Raw genomic sequence first — 21,580 nt, 5'->3', positions numbered from 1 at the left:
CAACAGAACGGCCATTGGTGTCGGACGGAGGTGACGAGTCCCGCCTCACCGGAAGTGTCGCCCCGGCAACCGAGGACGCTCTGAGGGTTCAGGGCCGGCATGGCGGAGCCGCCGCGCTGCGAACTGTGCGGGGCCCGAGGGGCGCCGCTGCGCTGCCCCCGCTGCCGCCTCACCTACTACTGGTGAGACTGCCCGGGGGACAGGGACAGGGCAGGAGGAGGCAGGGATTGGCTCCGGGGAGAGCCTGGAAAGGTTGGGATGAGGATTCAGCATGAGGGCCAGGAAGGAGGAGGCAGGGATTGGCTCCAGGGTGGGGCTGAGGCACAGGCAGCAAGGTTGGGATGAAGATTCAGCATGAGAGTCAGGAAGGAAGAGGCAGGGATTCCTCCAGGGAGAGCCCGAGGCACAGCAGAACGCTTGGGATGAGGATTGGCATTCAGGATAATGCAGGGACAGACTCAGGACAGGACGAGAGGCACAAAAAGCTCAGGACACAAAGCGCAGGGCATGGGAAGAAGGGCCAGGGTGAGGCATCAACTCTAAGGAATTTAGAGATTTTACAGGAGCTGAGGTTTTTAGTTAGAGATAAGCTTTATTGGAGTTAATCAAAATAAATGGGTAGGCCTTGATGAAGTTAAGAGTTAGTAATTAACTAATAATTGATTGCTTGTCAACATAATGTTTGGTTAGCTGTGTGTATAATGATTCTTCATTATAAAAACTGATAAATAGCTTTTAGGAACAATTGTTTTTAGGAACATAAGACAATTGTGGCCTCCTCTGCTCTGAAACCAATTGAGGACAGGAATGGGAGTTCTACCAAGGTTTCATTTGTCATATTTGCATTGAAAAGGTAGAAAGGTCAGAAGGAGGATGACTTCATTTACTTCCTCATTTTGGGACCCCTCCCCATGAAAGGGACCACCGACCCATTTCAAGGAACAAACTACTCATGCATAATTAGCTTTTGAACTAATTACCATGCTTAATAGCTTTTGAACTAATTACTTAACGAAGTGAGGAATGGGATGTACCAAAGTTATGAATATGCATTTGTATTTTGGGTATTCAGTATTTGTACAGATAAAAGAACTTTGTAATCACCTTTAAATGAATACCTGTATGGATAAAAGGACTCTGTAATCACCTGTAAATTGCAGTGTGTATTTGGGAATTATCCTGCAATAAACATTCCCTTTCTAACTTTAAACTGTTAGAGAATTTTTGGATATCGGTTCTAGATCAATATCCATATTGGGAATGGGATGTAAAAGTCATGAATATGTATTTTGGGTGTTCAATACTTGTATGGATAAAAGGGCTCTGTAATCACCTGTAAATTGCAGTGTGTATTTGGGAATTATCCTGCAATAAACAAACACTTTTTAACTTTAAACTCTTAGAGAGTTTTTGTCTGTCATAGTTGGATATTGGTACCAGATCAATATCCATATGGGGAATGGGATGTACCAAAGTCATGAATATGTATTTTGGGTATTCAATACCTGTATAGATAAAAGGACTCTGTAACCACCTGTAAATTGGGGTGTGTGTTTGGGAGCCATCCCACAATAAACACGCACCTCCTAACTTTAAACTGTCAGAGAATTTTTGTCCCTCTCAGTTGGATATCAGTACTAGATCAATATCCACATTTTTAATAAACCAAGGGTGAGGCCCAGGAAGCAGGAACAGCCACAGGAGGAGGCTTGGGACACGTGGACAAGGCCCAGGATGAAATGTAGGAGGCAGGAACAGGAGAGAGAAGCAGGGACAAAGCCTGGAGTGTGGTGTGGGACACAAGGAAGAGGCAGGGATTGTCCCTGGGACACACAGACACAGGGATGAGCTGTGGGGCAAGGCTCAGGAGGCAGGGATGGGCTCAGCACCCTCCACAGAGCCAGGATGGAGCCTGGAGAGAGCCTGGAGCTCAGGCAGTTCCCACAAGGGTGGCTTGGTTTGATTTTCCAGTGTTGGATTTGTTCAAACTGAGCTGGATCAGGAGTTCAGGGAGTGATTTAAATAAGGATTTTAGCACAGAAAACTGTGGGGATGGGGCAGGAGGGAGCTGTGAAATGGAGAAATTTGGGAATATCATCATTGGGATTTTAGCACAGGGAACTGTGGGGATGGGGCAGGAGGGAGCTGTGAAAGGGAGAAATTTGGGAATATCATCATTGGGATTTTAGCACAGGGAACTGTGGGGATGGGGCAGGAGGGAGCTGTGAAATGGAGAAATTTGGGAATATCATCATTGGGATTTTAGCACAGGGAGCTGTGGGGATGGGGCAGGAGGGAGCTGTGAAATGGAGAAATTTGAGAATATCATCATTGGGATTTTAGCACAGGGGGCTGTGGAGATGGGGCAGGAGCGAGCTGTGAAATTGGGAATATCATTATTGGGATTTTAGCACAGGGAGCTGTGGGGATGGGGCAGGAGGGAGCTGTGAAATGGAGAAATTTGGGAATATCATCATTGGGATTTTAGCACAGGGAGCTGTGTGGATGGGGCAGGAGGGAGCTGTGAAATTGAGAAATTTGGGAATATCATCATTGGGATTTTAGCACAGGGGGCTGTGGAGATGGGGCAGGAGCGAGCTGTGAAATTGGGAATATCATTATTGGGATTTTAGCACAGGGAGCTGTGGGGATGGGGCAGGAGGGAGCTGTGAAATGGAGAAATTTGGGAATATCATCATTGGGATTTTAGCACAGGGAGCTGTGTGGATGGGGCAGGAGGGAGCTGTGAAATTGAGAAATTTGGGAATATCATGTTTTGATACCCTGCAGGCAGCTCAGGGGCTCTGAGTGGAGAAATCCTGGAAGACAGCAGGGAATAATCTCACTTTAGATAAAATGCCAGCAAATACCAGTGTCTTTCTCCCCTCCTTTTGCCAGTGATGTCTCCCACCAGAAAACTGACTGGAACAGCGTCCACAGCAAAATCTGCCACCTGCTCAGCCCAGTGCTCAAGCCCCAGCGCTGTTTCCATTCTGCAAAGGACAGAAAAGAAGGCAAGGAGGAACTGCTGAGGAAGCAGGTGGGTGCAGGAGGAACCAGCACAGCTCCAAAGTGCTCCCAGGGATGGAATCCCAGCTCCTCTCCCCACCCTGGCTGTCCACAGTGGGACACACCATGGAATTTTCATGGGCTCACCTGGAATTTTCAGCCACCCTGGAGTGTCCAAAGCAGCCTTGGGCTGTCACTGCCCAATCCCTGTAAAACAGAAAGGAGTTTCTTGCCTAAAACCAAGCAAGACTTTTGCCCAGAAAGGAGTTTCTTGCCTAAAACCAAGCAAGACTTTTGCCCAGAAAGGAGTTTCTTGCCTAAAACTAAGCAAGACTTTTGCCCAGAAAGGAGTTTCTTGCCTAAAACCAAGCAAGACTTTTGCCTTCACAGGATCTTTTAGAATTCCTCCCTCTGGATGAGGATGGCACCTCCTTGGTTGATTTGGGCCTTGGTTGCAGAGGTTTGGGGGTTGTTTTTTTAAACAAAACCTCGAAAATAAGGGGAGTGGGAGCATCCTCTCTGTCATTCCCTGTGGTATTCACATTCTCTGGAAAAATCCCTTCCCCCAGGGTTTTTATCCTGGGAAGCCTCAGAGAAAAATGAAACCAATTCTTATCTCATTTGCTTCTCCTGTGTTTTGCTGCTTTGGAATGTGTTTGGAGATTGTTCACCCACAGGTGATTGTTCCATTGGATTCTGCTGTGAGTTGTTTTCACTCTTTGGTCAATCAGGTCCAAGCTGTGTTGGGACTCTGGAAAGAGTCACGAGTTTTCATTATTATCTTTTTAAGCTTCTGTCTGTATCCTTTCTGTATTCTTTAGTATAGTTAGTATATCATTCTATAATATAATGTAATATAATATAATATGCCTTCTGAGAACATGGAGTCAGATCCATCATTCCTCCCTGCCACAAAGGAGGAATCCCTACAAACACAACAATTCCTGAGCCTCCAACCTTTTCCACAGTGTTTATTTCATGTCCTGATCTTCCTGGGGCAGCAGCAATCCTGGATTTCCCACCTTGCCAGGGGTTGCTCCATCACCCCTTATTCTGAGATCCAGCTGAGATTTCTTCCTCCAGGCTGTTTGATGGGAGGGTCTCCCCTTTTCTAGAGTAAAGAAGCCAAATCCCCTCCCTTTGTTTTCCTAACCAGCTTAGAACACCCTTTCCCACTAAATGCAGCCTTTTTTCTCCTCCAGGCCTCAGGGAGCTGCAGATGTGCAGCTCCTTTCCAGCCCCAGTGGTTTTCATCTCCTTCTGTTTGTGTTTATGGAGTGCAGGAGCTGCTGTTCCACGCTGTTGTTAAATAACCCACCCAGGAGCATCTGCTCCTGAAAATCCTCCCTGTGGAAATAAATTTTCCCTCTATAAGAAAACTCCCAAGCACAGGATAATAGGGCAGCACAAAGTGGATTTGGGACAATCCAGTGGTGCCACTGAGGAGAACATCCCTAATCTTTTGAATTTTATATGAATTATTATTTCATGAATTTTTTTGCATGAATTATTATTTCACGAATTTTACATGAATTAGTATTTCACGAATTTTTACATTAATTGTTATTTCACAAATTTTGCATGAATTATTTCACGAATTTTACATGAATTATTATTTCATGAATTTTTACATTAACTATTTTACAAATTTTACATGAATTATTTCACGAATTTTACATGAATTATTTTTTCATGAATTTTACATGAATTATTATTTCACAAATTTTTCATGAATTATGATTTCACGAATTTTACATGAATTATTATTTCATTAATATTTTACATGAATTATTATTTCACGAATTTTACATGAATTATTATTTCATTAATTTTTTACTTGAATTATTATTTCATGAATCTTACATGAATTATTATTTCACGACTTTTACATGAATTATTATTTCATGAATTTTTTTACATGAGTTATTATTTCTAAGGTGTTTTTGGCCCAGCTCTGGGGACCAGCTCATTGCTGTCACCTTTCCTGGGAGCTTCCAGAAAGGTGAAGTCCAAAGGCAAAAGTCCTGTTTGGTGAGAGCTTGTGACAGGCTTCAGGCATCAGATTCCTTTTGGTTTTACAGGAACTGGGCAATGACATCATGGGCTGGTTTGCATACTCCTGTCTGGCTGAAAATTCCAGGTGAGACTGTTGAGCAAAGTCCACAGAAGGTGTGTCAGGCCAGCGTGTCCCAAAGGGAAAAAGCAAAACTTCCTGAACTCCAGGTTCTGTTGAAGTTTGTTCTTTATAAAACCTGCAAGGAAGGTTAAAATGGGTGTCATGGGGGTGTGGCAGGATCCTGCATCCAGCAGAGCTTGAAGCTGTTCCAAGAAACTCCCCTGCTATTGAACACTGGTGTTGACACTGATTACATCACTGACTTTATTGCAACTAAAATTATCCCCATACATTCCAGCAGGCCACGTGGCTGCCAGCTGAGGGAAGTGCTCCTTCATTAGCTGGAAGTTAATCTGCTGGTTTAATTAGGTGAGGGGAAAGACAGCAGGAAGGCTGGTGGAGAGAAAGTCACTCTTGATTGGGGTTCACACTGGGTGAGCAAACAGCAGTGTGGGGCTGGGAATGGGCAAGGCAGGGAGAGAAGACTCTGGGGTTATTTTGAAGTGGAGATATTTATAAGCTCCTTAACAACCCTTTACATCATCTGTTCTTTGACCTTTGTCTCCAGCCTGTTTAAATGAAGTCAATTTTGAGACTGGTCTGTGCTGGAACACTTTGCTTTCCTTCTCTCCAAATAGAGGAGACAGTGGAAATCCCTGAGGGAAAAGTTCCTTTTTTGTCCAGCAGGATTTGGAGATGGTGGAAATCCCTCAGTTACCTGCAAGAGGGAGAAGTTCCTTTGTGTCCAGCAGGATTTGGAGCAGCCAAGTTGGGTCTGGGCTGGCTCAGAGGTGTTGGGGATGTGATTTAGTGCATCACATTCCTATTCCAGATCCAACAAAAGTGCTTAAAAACTTTTTCCCTGTGAGGGTGGGGAGGCCCTGGAATGGTTGCACAGAGAATTTGTGGCTTCTCCTGGATACCTGGAAGTGTCCCAGGCCAACTTGGACAGGGCTTGGAGCACCCTGGGATAATGGAAAATGTCCCTGCCATTGCAAGATGAGCCTTAGGCTTCCTTCAACCCAAACCAGTCTGGAATTTTATGCAAAAAAGACCTTTGGAGTCGAAGGAGAAGCTCTGCAGACTCATGATAACCAGCGAAAAAACCTTCTGCCCAAAGCCTGCCTTGGTTTTGCTGCTTTTTGAACATTTCTGCTGCACTTCACCCACTCCTGGCCCGCGTTTGTTTAGCAAACACAGAGCTGCAGCCTCAGTCAGGACCCAGGGAAAGCTGGGCACATCCAAATGCCCCGTGGTCCAAGGAGCAGGGAGCCAGGAGCTTTTATGAGTTTCATTCCTTGTCTGTGCTCCAAAGCTTTGTTGATAGAAATCTGCTTCTGTCAACATAGCCAGGGGGGTGCCTGCAGACAGCACCTCCAAACCAGCAGAGCTCCAGGTTTCTGTTTGGAGATGAGCCTCACCTGCCTGTGTGATGTCAGCTCCCCACAGCTCCTGGGCATGGGAAAAGACCCAGCCCTGCTCTCCTCCAGCTCACTGGAGCCTTCCCTCTCCCTGAAATCCTCATTTCTTCAGGCACACCGTAGATTTTGGTGCCATTTCTCCAGACACACCGTAGATTTTGGTGCCTGGGAGTGAATAAAGGGTGTGGCACTGAGCCCTGAGTGTGTTCCCACCCTCTGCTCCCACTTGGAGCAGAGCTGGGGTCCTCAGCCCCCTCAAACCCCAAAAACTGTGTGGGGGCATCTTCAGAGAAACCTCAAATTGCAACACCCATGGAGAGAGCCCAGGTGGGGGGAAACCAGGGCAGGGCCAAAGGGAACTATGCCCCCAGGGCTCTTCAGGGCCAAAGGGAGCCTTGCTCCAAGGCCTGGAGCTGTGGGTAGAAATATTCACTGCTCCAGGGCTCCTCCTGCTCCTCCTTCTCCTCCTGGAAGCCGTGCCAGGGTCCAACCCCCAGCTTTGTCCTCGCTGCAGATGTTTCAGGCCATGGGAAGCAGCAAAGATAGCATTGACAAGGAGTAAAAAAAGAAAGATCCCAATCTCCAGCACCTCCCAGATGCCAATCTGGGCCGTGCCCACGCATTGGGGTTTGCACTGCTTGCACCAGACTGGCACAGACAGAAAAAGCAGCCTGAGAAATAACCAGCTTTTCCTGCTGCTGCTGTCCCAAGCTTGTGCTGGCTTTCTCCTGGGCACCACCTGCTCCCTAGACACACTCAGAATCCCAAACTGGTTTGGCATGGGAGAGACCTTAAAGTCCATTTTATTCCACCCCTTGCCAAGGGCAGGGACACTTCCACTATCCCAGGGTGCTCCAAGCCCTGTTCAACCCACCCTTGGACACTTCCAGGGATGCCAGAACATCTCTGGAAAACCTCTCTTTGCCCTTTCCATGTTCTGGTAGCTCAGGAGTGGGTGCTGTGTTTTCTGGCTCTTGGCTCTCCTCACTGCACCAGGGGCTGTTGCTCTGGGCTGTGCTCTTTGGTGATCTCATTCATCCCAAAGGTGTCTCTTGACCTCAGCCAGGATCTCCAGGAAACTCTCCCAGGCTATCCTGGAGTTCCTCCTTCACCCATGGCACAACTCTGCCTCTCTGCAGGCAGTTCAAGCTCAGCAGAATGCCCAAGCCTGGCCTCCAGGAGCCCTGAGACTGCCCAGCTCAGCCCCAGCTGGAGGCAGAGGGTGATGAAGGGGTGAACTTGTGTTTCCTCAGGGTCTCACTGAGAAAACCAGGCTAGAACCAGCAGTTCTGTGCTCTCCAGCAGCACCACTGATTCCCAGACAGCTTTCCTGCTGCAGCACCGCTGGGAAAAGCTGATGGAGAAGTGTCAGTAGTGCCTGGATGGGCTCTGAGCAACCTGGTCTATGGAATTGTCCCTTCCCATGGTAGGGGGTGGAAAAGATGAGCTTTAAGGCCTGTCCCAACCCAAACCTTTCTGGAATTCTATCATCCTACAAGGATCCTTGTGCTTTTTCCTTGGCACCCCTGTAAGGGCACAGAATGCACAGCTCCTGGCAGGGAGCAGGAATTGGGATGGAGATCTGTTTGTGGAGCTGGGGATTGCATCAGCTGCTGCTAACCTTGGAGAGGAAAATGGTGTGGAGTGGTAGGAGCTGCAAAAGGCAGGGAGCAGCTAGGTATGGGTAATACAGGATAAGTTATGGATTCTGACAAACCCAAACACTGCAGGAGCTGGGGATGGATTTGCTGAGTGTAACACATTCTGATTCTGACCAGTTTTCAGGCTCTGCACACCAAATCCCAGTGCAGGAGAGCCAGGAGAGGGTGGGATGAAGCTGCAGTTCCCTGTGAGGAGCTCTCTCCTTGTTTCCTGGCCCTGTCTCCAGTAGCTGGAGCTGTGCCATGTATATATAGATAATACAGGATAAGTTTTGGATTCTAACAAACCCAAACACTGCAGCATCCCCAGCTGAGGATGGATTTGCTAAGTGTAACACATTCTGATTTTCACCAGTTTTCAGGCTCTGCACACCAAATCCCAGTCTGGGAGCAGCCAAGAGAGGGTGGGATGAAGCTGCAGTTCCCTGTGAGGAGCTCTCTCCTCACTCCCATGGATATATGGATAAGTACAGGATAAGTTTTGGATTCTGACAAACCCAAACACTGCAGCATCCCCAGCTGAGGATGGATTTGCTGAGTGTAACACATTCTGATTTTCACCAGTTATCAAACTCTGCACACCAAATCCCAGTCTGGGAGCAGCCAGGAACAATACATTCTGATTCTGACCAGTTTTCAGCCTCTGCACACCAAATCCCAGTCCAGGAGCAGCCACGAGAGGGTGGGATGAAGCTGCTGTTGCCTGTGAGGAGCTCTCTCCTTACTCCCATGGATATATGGATAAGTACTGGATAAGTTTTAGATTCTGACAAACCCAAACACTACAGCATCCCCAGCTGGGGATGGATTTACTAAGTGTAACACATTCTGATTTTCACTAATTTTCAGGCTCTGCACACCAAATCCCAGTGCAGGAGAGCCAGGAAGGGCAATATATTCTGATTTTGACCAGTTTTCAGACTCTGCACACCAAATCCCAGTGCAGGAGAGCCAGGAGAGGGTGGGATGAAGCTGCAGTTCCCTGTGAGGAGCTCTCTCCTTGTTTCCTGGCCATGTCTCCAGTAGCTGGAACTGTGCCATGGATATATGGATAAGTACAGGATAAATTTTGGATTCTGACAAACCCAAACACTGCAGCATCCCCAGCTGGGGATGGATTTGCTGAGTGTAACACATTCTGATTCTGACCAGTTTTCAAACTCTGCACACCAAATCCCAGTCCAAGAGAGCCATGAGAGGGTAGGATGAAGCTGCAGTTCCCTGTGAGGAGCTCTCTCCTCACTCCCATGGATAAGTACAGGATAAGTTTTGGATTCTGACAAACCCAAACACTGCAGCATCCCCAGCTGAGGATGGATTTGCTGAGTGTAACACATTCTGATTCTGACCAGTTTTCAGGCTCTGCACACCAAATCCCAGTGCAGGAGCAGCCACGAGAGACTGGGATGAAGCTGCTGTTGCCTGTGAAGAGCTCTCTCCTCACTCCCATGGATATATGGATAAGTACTGGATAAGTTTTAGATTCTGACAAACCCAAACACTACAGCATCCCCAGCTGGGGATGGATTTACTAAGTGTAACACATTCTGATTTTCACTAGTTTTCAGGCTCTGCACACCAAATCCCAGTCTGGGAGCAGCCAGGAGAGGGTGGGATGAAGCTGCAGTTCCCTGTGAGGAGCTCTCTCCAGCAGCTGGAGCTGTGCCAGGCTGGCAGCACGGGGCTTGGCTGGCTCTGAGTCACACCAGAGCCCCTGGCTCTAATCTCCTTTCTGGTCTTGTGATGATCATTTTCTGTGCTTCACAGCTTTTATTGCTGCAGCCTTATGAGACCTTGTCAGGAGGCGTAAAGGATTCTTCATCCAGGAAGACACCACATGACCAAAGCTGTTCCTGCTCAGAGCAGGAATGGAGCCAGACTCTAATACCTTCTAATATGACAGCTTTAATGTCTGTCTATTAATTACAGCCACAAACTGCATTACAATTGCTGCTTTTTAATTTGAAAACCCAATTTTAAAAAGAGCCTGTGCATCTGTAACCACGATGTGGGGGTGTTTGCAGGGGTCCCAGCACGAGGGAAGAGATGAGAAGCTTGACTCCATGTTTCAGAAGGCTGATTTATTATTTTAAGATATATATTATATTAAAAGAAAATGGTATATTAAAGCTCTGCTAAAAGAATAGAAGAAAAGATTTCATCAGAAGGCTTAGAAAGGAATGATGATAAAATCTTGTGCAGCCATGACATAGGTGGCTGTCATTGGTCATCAAGTAAAACCAATTTCACATGCTGGGTAAACAATTCTCCAAATCACATTCCATAGCTGCAAAATATGGAGAAGCTGAAGCTTTTCATCTTCTCAGGAGAAAAGATGCTGGCAAAAGGATTTTTCAGAAAATATGTCTGTGACACACCTGGTCTAGTGGAAAGTGTCCCATGGCAGGGGATGTGATGAGATGGGCTTTAGGGTCTCTCCAACCCAAACCATTGTGGGGTTCTGTTGGGAAGGATGAAAATTTGACAAGAAAGTCTCACAGATATGTGTCCTTAGCAGAAGGATTGTAGAGTCTGATGAAGGAATAGAGATGGAAGCAAGTTTTGATATAGAAAAAAGAATTGCTGAGCCAGTCTTACTGGATAACCAAGGAGGCAAAGAGTGTGTTAGTTAGAAGGGGTTTTTATGACTTAGAGCAAAGGATAAACCCACCTCAAACAAAAAGATGGTTTTACCAAGCAGGAAGATAGCACAGGCAAACATGTCAGCAAAGCTGCAAGTAGAAAAAAGGTCTCAGAATTTTCCACTGCAAGAAAACGGAATAACAACTTCTAGCTTAAACTGCAATGTACTAACTTTTAGTGATTGGAGAACAGTAACATGAATATGGTAATTATAGTAGTTATGATGGGCTATAGATAAAAGTTAAGGTACAGATTGGTTCTACTCTATTAAGATGCTCAGCAAAGAAAAGTGTATAATGCATTGTAACCAAAAGAAAAGTATATAATGCATTGTAACCAAAACCAAGGGGTCTCCAGGCCTGTCTGCAGCTGGAGCTGACAGCTGTGGGCACAGCTCTGTCATCCATGACCCTGGGCTGCTGTAACTCTTGGATATACAATAAACTGCATTTTGGAGAGCTGCCTGGAGTCCCATATCCCTCATTTAGGCTCTTACAGTGGCGCCCAACGTGGAGTGCCAATAGTAAGAGAGATTAATAAGAACCTGAATGAGGGACGTGGGTCTCCAGACCCGCCTGCAGCTGGAGCTGACAGCTGTAGGCACAGCCTCTGTCACCCAGAACCCTGGACTGCTGTAACTGCATTTTGGAGAGCTGCCTGGAGTCTCACATCTCTCATTTAGGCTCTTTCAGTGGTGCTCAACGTGGGGCACCATCAGTAAGAGCCTAAATGAGGGATGCGGGTCTCCAGGCCGGCAGCTGGAGCTGACAGCTGTAGGCACAGGCTCTGTCACCCACAACCCTGGACTGCTGTAACTGCATTTTGGAGAGCCACCTGGAGTCCTGCACCTCTCATTTCAGTTCTTACAGGGTTCTGTGATTTCTTTTCCCTGTTTTTTCTCACCGTGGCCCTGCTGTGTTTCCCTGCAGGAGTCCCTGATTGTGGTGGCGCTGAGCACAACCCCTGGAGTCCCACATCCCTCATTTAGTCTCTTACAGGATTCTGTCATTTCTTTTCCCTGTTTTTCCCCTCAGGAGTCCCTGATTGTGGTGGTGCTGAGCACAGCCCCTGGAGTCCCTTCACCCCTCATTTCGGCTCTTACAGGATTCTGTGATTTCTTTCTCCCTGTTTTTCCCCTCAGGAGTCCCTGGTTGCCGTGGCCATGAGCAGGGCACAGTGCTTTGTGTGGGCAGGGCAGCCCCTGGAAGCCATCCCTGCGGCCCTGCAGGCCCTGCGCTCCAGCTCCCGCCTGCTGGGCCCGGCCTCCCTGCGCCTCCTGCCCATCTATCTGCTCCTGGCTGAGGCCTGCACGGGTGAGCATTGTCAACACGGGAATGCTGGCAAGGACAAGGCCTCCCGGCTCAGGTTTCTGCTTTCCTTTTGCCATTTATCTGGGCAGGAGCACTTGTGGGCCCTGCTGTGCCTCAAGGGCATTGCAGAGACGTGAGCTGTCACACACACACACACACCCCTCACACCCCTTTCCCGTACTCAGCACTCAGGAAATCGATGAAATCAAATGAAATGTTTTCTCCCTCTCCACCAATTCCCACAGGAGAAGCTGTATGAAATTCTATTATTTACCTCCACGGCCTCAGATGACTCCCCAAAGCGTTAAATTCCACAGGGTGCTTAGTTGTGCTCTTATCTCAGCAAACATTTCAGAGGCCATTGCGCCCAAAGAACTCCCGGTTCATTCTCAAATCTTGCTCTGCCTGAGCAGGGCTTTTTCTCATTGTTTGCTTTGGAAAACGTGGCAAATAAGGGCATGGGAGCTGCTCTGCCTGTAAATCACTGCCATTCCAGGAGCTCACACAATGCTCTGCTGGCACAGCGGGGCTGACTCAGGGCTGTGGTGAGAGCAGGGAGAAAAAACCCAGTGAGTAATTCCAGTGTGATAGAGTGAGAGACAGCAGTGCCTGCCTGCAGTGAACCTGTTCAGGACACGTGTTCCAGAGGGATTGTGAGCAGTGTAGCCTCTGACATGGAGCCAGGCTCGGAGAGCTGGGGGTGCACACCTGGAGAAGGCTCCAGGGAAACCTCAGAGCCCCTTCCAGTGCCTAAAGCGGCTCCAAGAGAGTTGGAGAGGGAATTGGGACAAGGGATAGAGTGCCAGGACAAGAGGGCAGACATTGGGATGGGATATTGGGAAGAAATCCTTCCCTGTGAGAGTGCAGAGGCCCTGGCACAGTTTCTCCAGAGAAGCTGTGGCTGCCTCATCCCTGGAAGTGTCCAAGGCCAGGTTGGATGAGGCTTGGAGCAACCTGGGATAGAGGAAGGTATCCCTGCCCATGGTAGGGGGTGGTACTAGATGACCCTGAAGGTCCCCTTCAATCCAAATCAGTCTGGAATTCTGTGTTTTCTGGCTCCTTTTGGAGCTCTCTACACATTCACCTGTCTGTAAATGAGTTACCAGGGTAACTCAGAAGCACTTGGGAAAGAAGTGGGGAATCCCCAAAATGCATCTCCATATCAAGCTACCCCAGGACAGCCAGTAGCATTCTCCAGATGAAAAAATGCTCCTTTACCTTCCTTATTCCCCTGATTATCCCTCCATGTCATTCCAGGTGCTGGCCGTCCCCGACAGGCAGCCAAATACCTCTCCCAAGCCCAGTGGATCGTGCTCCAAAGCCCAGACTGCAGTGCTGCTCTCCAGTCTAAGCTACACCAAGGGCTGGGGCTTTTCTCTATTGCTGAAGGAAACATGGACCAGGCTCTGTATCACCTGGCCAATGATGTAAGTCCCTTGGAACACAGGAGCAAGCATTATTCCATTTTAATTCCTTCCATTTTAATTCCCTCTCTCCTCCCAGATCAGTGTGGAAATGGCAACAGGCAGATTTGGGATTGTGAGAGGGTTCACACCACAGACACCAACACTGGATAGATCTGAGACACCTGTGGAGCTGAAGATGTGTTTTGCCAGTTTGCTGTGAAGTGACAGAGAATCATGGAATCACCAGGGCTGGAAAAGCCCTCCATGATCATCAAGTTCTGATCATTTCCCAGCAGTGCCAGCTCCACCACAAACCCATGTCTCATTTTTTGAGCACCTCCAGGGATGGTGATTCCACCACTGCCCTGTGCAGCCTGTTCCAATCCTTGAACACCCTTCCCATGAAGGATTTTTCCCAATATCCAGTCTGAATCTCCCCTGGCTCATTCTGATCCCGTTCCCTCTCCTCCTGTCCCTGTTCCCTGGGAGCAGAGCCTGACCCCTCAGCTGTCCCCTCCTGTCAGGAGCTGTGCAGAGCCATAAGGGCCCCCCTGAGCCTCCTTTGCTCCAGGCTGAGCCCCCTCAGACACTCCTCATATGTTCCTCACATTCCTTGTCTCTATGGCTTCTCCCTATAAATTTCTCCATCAGCTTCATTTCAGTGCAGAGATGCCCAGACATTCCTGCCCCAAGCTGATGGAGCTGCCTTTATTCCACAGATATTTTAAATTTTGGCTGTTATTTCCCTCAATAATTTCCCAGCTCTGTCACCCATTATTTAATTAATGCCTTATTTCTCTATTTCAGTATTGATTCAATGACATTTTCTAAAATTCCACCAAAACTGTTTGGAATTGGTCATTGCCACCTGTGTTCCTGTGGATGCTTTGCCTGTCATTTGATCCTCCAAAGCCAGATGAACTTCTCCACCTCCTATTTCTGTCCCATGTGGACTAAATTTATCCAGTGATCCAGTGCTGAGTGATGTATCCCCACTCCTGTGGAATTTGATAGTGGCTTTGTGTGGGTGTAAATGATGACATAAAGGGAGAAGAGTCAGACCCTTTCTATTATAACACACAACCATGTCTCTGCTTGGTCTAAAAACCCTTTGGGCATTTGAGAATCCCACAAAGGAATCTCCTAAGACTCTTTGGAGACTTCCAAAATCCTCCTCCCCTCCCTTTTTTTTTTTTTTTTTTTTTTCTTTCTTTTTTTAATTCCCTAAATGTAGTGCCTGCAAGGGCACCAGGTAAGAAGTTTTTAGCTCTCAGCAAGTTCAGGACCTGCCTGGACCTTGGCTGCGTGTCTGGGATCTGCTGAGAGTCACCCAGGAGCTCAGAATAGCTGGAATGCTGCTCTGCCTTCCCACTGCTCCTCTGGGGGAGAGCAGGACTGCCTGGGGGCTGGGAGAGGAGGGACAGATGGACAGGGGCACAGGGACAGGGGGACAGGTGGGAAACCTGCCCTGGACTTCAGAGAATGAACCAAGAGGTGCCTCTGCCCCAGCCAGGGAGGGTTTAGGGTGTTGCATTCCCATGGATCAAGCCCCAAAATACAGATTTTGAGTAGGTTCCTATGGATAAACTCTGTGAACTCGATGTATTCCTATGGATAACCCCCAAAATGCAATTCTTTAGTACCTCATTCCCATGAATTACCACAAAATACAGAGGTTTTTTACCTTATTCCTTTACATAACCCCAAAATACAGATTTTTACTAGGTTCCTATGGATAAACTCTGTGAACTGGGTATATTCCTATGGATGTATGGATAACCCGCAAAATACAATTCTTTAGTACCTCATTCCCATGAATTACCACAAAATAGAGATTTATATCTTATTCCTTTACAAAACCCCCAAAATACAGCTTTTTCTATGTTCCTAGGGATAAACTCTGTGAACTGGGTATATGCCTATGGATAACCTCCAAAATACAATTCTTTAGTACCTCATATTCCCATGAATTACCACAAAATAGAGGTTTATACCTTATTCCTTTACAAAACCCCCAAAATACAGCTTAATACCTCATTTCTATGGATAACCCCCAAACAGAGGTTTTAGCACCTCATTCCTGTACATAACCCCAAAAAACAGCTTTTAAATGTCACATTTTCCAATCACTGTCAGGTATAATTTACACATTAAAAACCCCCCAGCATTTGCAATATTAATCCACAATGAAAAACTTCCCAGGTTTGACATGAACATGAACCTTCTGGGGCTTATTTTTTATTTAATATTTATTTCAGGTTTACCTGGCAACTGCTGAGTTTGGACTAAATTCCATTGAGGTCTCTGGAGGATATTTCCACATGGCCAATATTTTCTTCCACCAGAATAAAATGGATGCAGCAAACTCACTCTATACTGAGGTTGGTTGAAGCAAAAATCATCCTCTGGGTTTTTCTAGGCTTTTTTTGATGCTCTTTCCAAAGTTTTTTTCCATTTCCTTTCAATGGGATGATGACCATATCAAGTGTCAGTGTTGCCTTTTAGAATCAGTCCCAGAAACTAAATAATTATCTGAGTTAATGAAAAACAGAAATAAAAATAAAAACCAATAATAATAATAATTGATATAATATAATATAATATAATATAATATAATATAATATAATATAATATAATATAATATAATATAATATAATATTATATTATATTATATTATATTATATTATATTATAAAATTATAAAATTATAATATTACATAATGTAATATAATATAATATAATATAATATATAATTAATATCAATATATTATATTAATATAGATATAATATTATTATGTAGATAATAATATTCATAATATGAATATAAATAATAATATATATTCTATAATAATATATAAATAATATATAAATAACAATAAAATAAATAATTATCTGAGTTAAAACAATGAGATATTATTCATATAATCAGTTCAAAATTCTTCAGTTTGGGCAGCCAAACCTTGTTAAAAAACAGCTTTGCTACCAAATTTCCTGTAAAATTCCTGTCAATTCCACGCCGATAAAAGATTTTCCGAATGGATTGATCAAGCAAGGAAAGTAATAATTATCTAATTGATTTAATAACTGAAAAAAATGAACTTTTATTTGTTTAAGTCAATTTTTATGGAAATAAGGTGCTGGGAGCTGCAAATTCCTGTCCTAAATTTCAACTCCATGAGCTTTTGGTGAAGATTTTGTTTAGATTTGTTGAGGTTGGGTGAAAATCAGCTGGAGAAGGGAGAGATCCTGTGATGGTGCTCACAGAGGCCTGAGGATGGGGGAAGAGATGAGGATCTGACTCCATGTTTCAGAAGGCTGATTTATTACTTTATGATATATATTATATTAAAACTATGCTAAAAGAATAGAAGAAAGGATTTCATCAGAAGGCTGGCTAAGAATAGAAAAAGAAAGAATGATAACAAAGGCTTGTGGCTCGGCCTCTCTGTCTGAGCCAGCTGACTGTGATTGGCCATTAATTAGAAACAACCACATGAGACCAATCCCAGATGTACCTGTTGCATTCCACAGCAGCAGATAACCAATGTTTACATTTTGTTCCTGAGGCCTCTCAGCTTCTCAGGAGGACAAATCCCAAGGAAAGGATTTTCCACAAGAGATGTGTGTGACAGGATCCCAGCTGGGCCGTGTGGGAGCGGAGCAGGACGATCCCTCTGGGGACATGCAGCTCAGTGACCCGCAGGGCACGGGCCGTGCAGGGGCATTGTTTGGAGAGCAAGGGAATGCCAGGGATCCACAGGAGTGCAATAATTGCCGTGTTTCCTGCCAGGTGAGCAGCCTGTGGCATGCCTGGCTGCTGAGCTCCCTGCACGGGCACCAGCGAGCGCTGCAGGCGCAGGCAGAGGCGTCGCCCTTCTCCGAGGAGGAGGAAGGCACCGAGGAAGGCACCAGTAAGAGCTGATATTGCTCCTAAACCTTTGGGAAATGGGGGTTTAAGAGTCCCTGCACCCTACAGATCGTGGTATTCCAGAGGCTGGGTTGAATGGCAATGCCAGTTCTTGAGGAATAAGTGTGTTCCATGGAATCCAAGCTTTGCATTCTCCGTTTCACGGCTCCCTTGGCGCTGACTGGAGCAAAGCAAAATTTGATTCGTGGACTCGTGGAATCATCACTTTAAAATCATCAAGTCCAGCCAATCCTCCAGCACTGTCCTGTTCCCCACTAACCCACATCCCAAATGCCATGTCCATGTGCTTCCTGAACACTTCCAGGCATGGGGACTCCACCATCTCCCTAGGCATGGTTCCAATGCTTTACCTGCCCTTCCATGAAAAAAAATTCTTCCTAATATTGCAAGTAAACCTCCCCGGGTGGAATTTGATACTCAAACATTCTCATTTCTCTGCAGCTCCTCAGTCTCCCTTTAATAATGGATGTGACATCTCAGCTCACTTAGGTGTGGGAGCAGCAGTTCATGATGGAATAGCCTGTACAGATAATTGGGTGTATTAATCAGGAGAGCACTCTTGGGAGAAAGGCTGGGGAGTCTCTCACTGGCACATGAAGGTGCAGAAAGCATCAGTGTGCCCCTGGGACAACCTCAGGCTTCCCTGAAACCAGACCAGACTCTGGTTCTTGGCTCCTTTCTACCATCTGTGCTGATTCAGGAAAGGCAATAAAAATTTCTCTCCCTGAAATGTTCAAGGTCAGGTTGGACAGGGTTTGGAGCAACCTGGTCTAGTGGAAGGTGTTCTGCCCATGGCCACGGATTGGAATGAGATGTCTTTAAGATCCCTTCCAAACCAAAGCAGTCTGGGGTTCTGTGATTTTAAGAGAAACATTTCTGAAAATCCCATTATCCTGGCACCTCCTCCATCAGGAGTTCCCAGAGTAGGAAGAGCACTAAGGCAGAGCTACAGGAGACCATCTTTGGTGTGACAGGAGTAGAAAAACAGTTCTTTTCCTCAGCTGTTGTGGCTCCACATCCTGCCTGAAGGCACAACACAAGCACTTGTCACTTGTGCACTGTGGTCAGGGCAGGAACAGGTGAGAGGCAGGATGGTAGCAAAGGCAAAGAAGGCTTTATTCAAAAGAACCACAAGGTTTTTATAGAGTGGGACAATAGATTCTATTCTATTGGCTAACTAACAGAAAGATCTTTCTCACACACTGTCCTTGAGAGGGACAGAAAAATAAAGTAGAAAAACACTACCTGCAAATTGTTTATAGTCAACAAGTTATTACATCTTTTTAGCCCCTAAAAATTCTCCCAAGCTGCTGTGAGAAATGCTTGATGTTCCTCTCTCTCTGTGCCATGGCACCCACAAGCACTGACTGGATGGAAGGAGTCCTGTTCATGGACATGGAATTGCATGAAGCTGGGATCACAGACACCCACACTGGTTTGGATGGGAAGGACCTTGAAGTTCACCTAATCCCACCCCTGCCATGGCAGGGACACCTTCCCCTATCCCAAGTTTCTCCAAGCCCTGCCCAACCTGGCCTTGGACACCTCCAGGGATGGAGCAGCCACAGCTGCTCTGGGCACCTGTGCCAGGGCCTGCCCACCCTCAGACCACGCTGACATTTGTAGTAGAAATGCTTTGCTGTCCAGACAAGCCCCTTGGGCAGTTTTGGAGCTATTCCCTTGCACAAATGCACCCTCAGGAGCGTTTCTGTCCCTGCAGCCGAGGCACAGCGCGAGAGGGGAGCGCGGATGCTGAGCGCGCTGCTGGAGCTGCGGGAGCAGGGACCCCTGCAGCACCTGGGGGAAACGACCCAAATCCTGCACTCCCTGGCCATCATCCACTACCTGGGCCAGGACTATGCCAAGGTAGGTTGGGTCTGAAAGGGTTCAGGAGAATTGGCCAGCTGCTCCGGGGCCATCCTGGTCCTCTTGTTCCTTGGTGCTTCTCCTGAGCCCACAGCGCTGGTGAGCAAGAGCAAAGTGCCTCAAGTGCTCAAACCAAGGGCTGGGGTGGGATATTGGGATAAATCCTTCCCTGTGAGGGTGGGCAGGCCCTGGCACAGGGTGCCCAGAGCAGCTGGGGCTGCCCCTGGATCCCTGGCAGTGCCCAAGGCCAGGCTGGATGGGGCTTGTAGATGTCCCTGCCATGGGGTCTGAGATCAGCTTTAAAGTCCTTTACTAGTCAAACTATTCCATGACTCTGTGACCTGCACTCTGTAAAGGCTGACAATCCTGGGGGATGAGGTTTGGTCTCTGCCAGGCCAGTGGATCCTGCAGTTATCCACATTTTCTGGGTTCTTCCTTTATCTGGACTATCTTGGCAGTAGCTGCCTTTAGATCTGAGCTCAAGGGTTACACAGAGCAAGACCTGGGGTTCACAGACCTGTCCTTGAGCCAGACTCTTCTGAGTTCAAGGTTCAGTCTACTGGGGTCTGTAATTCCAGTTTGGAATCTGCATTCCTGTGTCTTTATGGCTTAAAAATTCACATGATCAGTAATTTCTAATTTACCAAGAATTGATTTTGAGGATGTGCTGAGCAGATACCATCTGGAAATCAAGTCCTTGTGTTTGGGATCAGAGCTCAAAACCCTGAATTTCTTCAGCCTGGGTATTGAGGAGTGAAAATACAGGTGTTGAACAATACTGTAATGAAATATTAATGGTCTCTTCATTGTATTATAGAAGCCACAACTTGGCTTTATATAATACAATGAAACTTGTGTTTGGGACACACAAACAAATTTTAATTTATTTGAAAAATGAAAAAGACAAAGCTTTATAATTGTGAGAGTTTCTAACCCCTAGAAGAGCTAGCAAGGGAAATTATTTTGTTCCTTATCAAGAGAAATGAAGGATTTAGTTCAGAGTCAGTACAGCTGGGGTTTTTTTCCCTGAAATGGCTTCGGGATTGTTCAGAGGAGCTGTGTTAGACAGGAGGTGATGCCCAGCACGGGGGGCTGGGGTCAGTAATCTTCTGTCTGCACCACTGGATCCTAAATATGGGATCTGCTGGCAGCTTTAGGCTCTCCTGTAAAGCAGCTTGTGCAGGTCACCTCGGAAAGAGAGCCTGGATCTGCTCCAGGCTGAGCCTCAGCAGGTATTTAACTCTCCCATGAGAAAATCCAGGTTCCTGACCATGCCTGGGCGTTTCTCTGTCCCATTCCAGGCCCAGGAGCTGGGGATGAAAGCCTTCGACCTGGCCAAGCAGCTGCCCCAGCAAGACTCTCTAGAAACCATTGGTCACCTGCTGGAGCTGATTAATGCCCAGTTTTCCCAGACCACATGAAAACTGGCTCTGCCAGACCCAGTTTGTTTGGCCAGCTTCTCTCTGATCCAGGTTCCTGGACACCACCTTGGTCCTTCTTGCTGCTGCCTCTTTCCAGCTGCATCTGTGGCTGTCCTAACCTGTTTGGAAAATAAACATTTTGGTCTGAGTTATTCTTCATGTGCTGCTCCGCTTCTGTAACCTCTCAGGGAGTAACAGCAGCAGGGTGAGAAACAAAAGCACCACAAACATACTGAATAAATCATTTATTGGCCAGGTTGGGAGTGAGCAAACAGCCTCTCACAGCCTCATGGTGGCTGTCCAGGAGCCAAGACCTGCTCAGGTGTGTTTCTTACTGGATTCCTGCCTTTGCTGGCCAGTTTGGTGAGGGAGAGCCCATGGAGGGATAGAGAGGGACTCAGGGAAGGGCCGGGGTGGTGGAGTTGGTTGGGTTTGACAAAGTGTTGCAGCTCCCTGCATCTCCAAACCAATGTCCAGAAAATCCCAGCCTGGTTTGGAAAACCAGCCTGGTTTAGAGCTTATCCCACTTCACCCTTCCACCAGGGCAGGTGCTCAGAATTTTCTCTTTCTGCAGAGCTTCTCATAGCTCTGGGCACTGAGAGACTCATTTGTTCCACTTCCAGGAATCATGGGAAGAACTTCCATCCAGGAGGAACCACGGGAGGCATGAGGGACTCTAAGCAGCCTTGAGGGAAGGAAAGAAAAGGCTCAAGTGGGGATTCTAAGCTGAAGGAGATGCAGTTCCCTCCTGGCATCCCCTTGGATCTGCCACCAGCCCCATTCCCAGCTGGCTCCTGCCC

The 21,580-nt window shown here is 46.8% G+C and overlaps 1 protein-coding gene across 1 annotated transcript; it reads left to right on the top strand.

The window, feature by feature from the left end:
- Positions 1-69: 69 nt before the first annotated feature.
- ZMYND12 (zinc finger MYND-type containing 12) lies at positions 70-20,780 on the top strand. Its single transcript, XM_058818899.1, has 8 exons — positions 70-182; positions 2,899-3,040; positions 11,992-12,163; positions 13,418-13,587; positions 15,825-15,947; positions 17,356-17,476; positions 19,214-19,359; positions 20,661-20,780. The coding sequence occupies exons 1-8, from the start codon at positions 100-102 to the stop codon at positions 20,778-20,780; spliced, it is 1,077 nt and encodes a 358-aa protein (XP_058674882.1). The 5' UTR covers positions 70-99.
- Positions 20,781-21,580: the final 800 nt, after the last annotated feature.

This window comes from Ammospiza caudacuta, chromosome 22, assembly GCF_027887145.1.
Source record: "Ammospiza caudacuta isolate bAmmCau1 chromosome 22, bAmmCau1.pri, whole genome shotgun sequence".
Taxonomy (NCBI): domain Eukaryota; kingdom Metazoa; phylum Chordata; class Aves; order Passeriformes; family Passerellidae; genus Ammospiza; species Ammospiza caudacuta.
The sequence above is the reverse complement of the archived record's forward strand: the minus strand, read 5'-3'. Positions and strand labels throughout refer to the sequence as shown.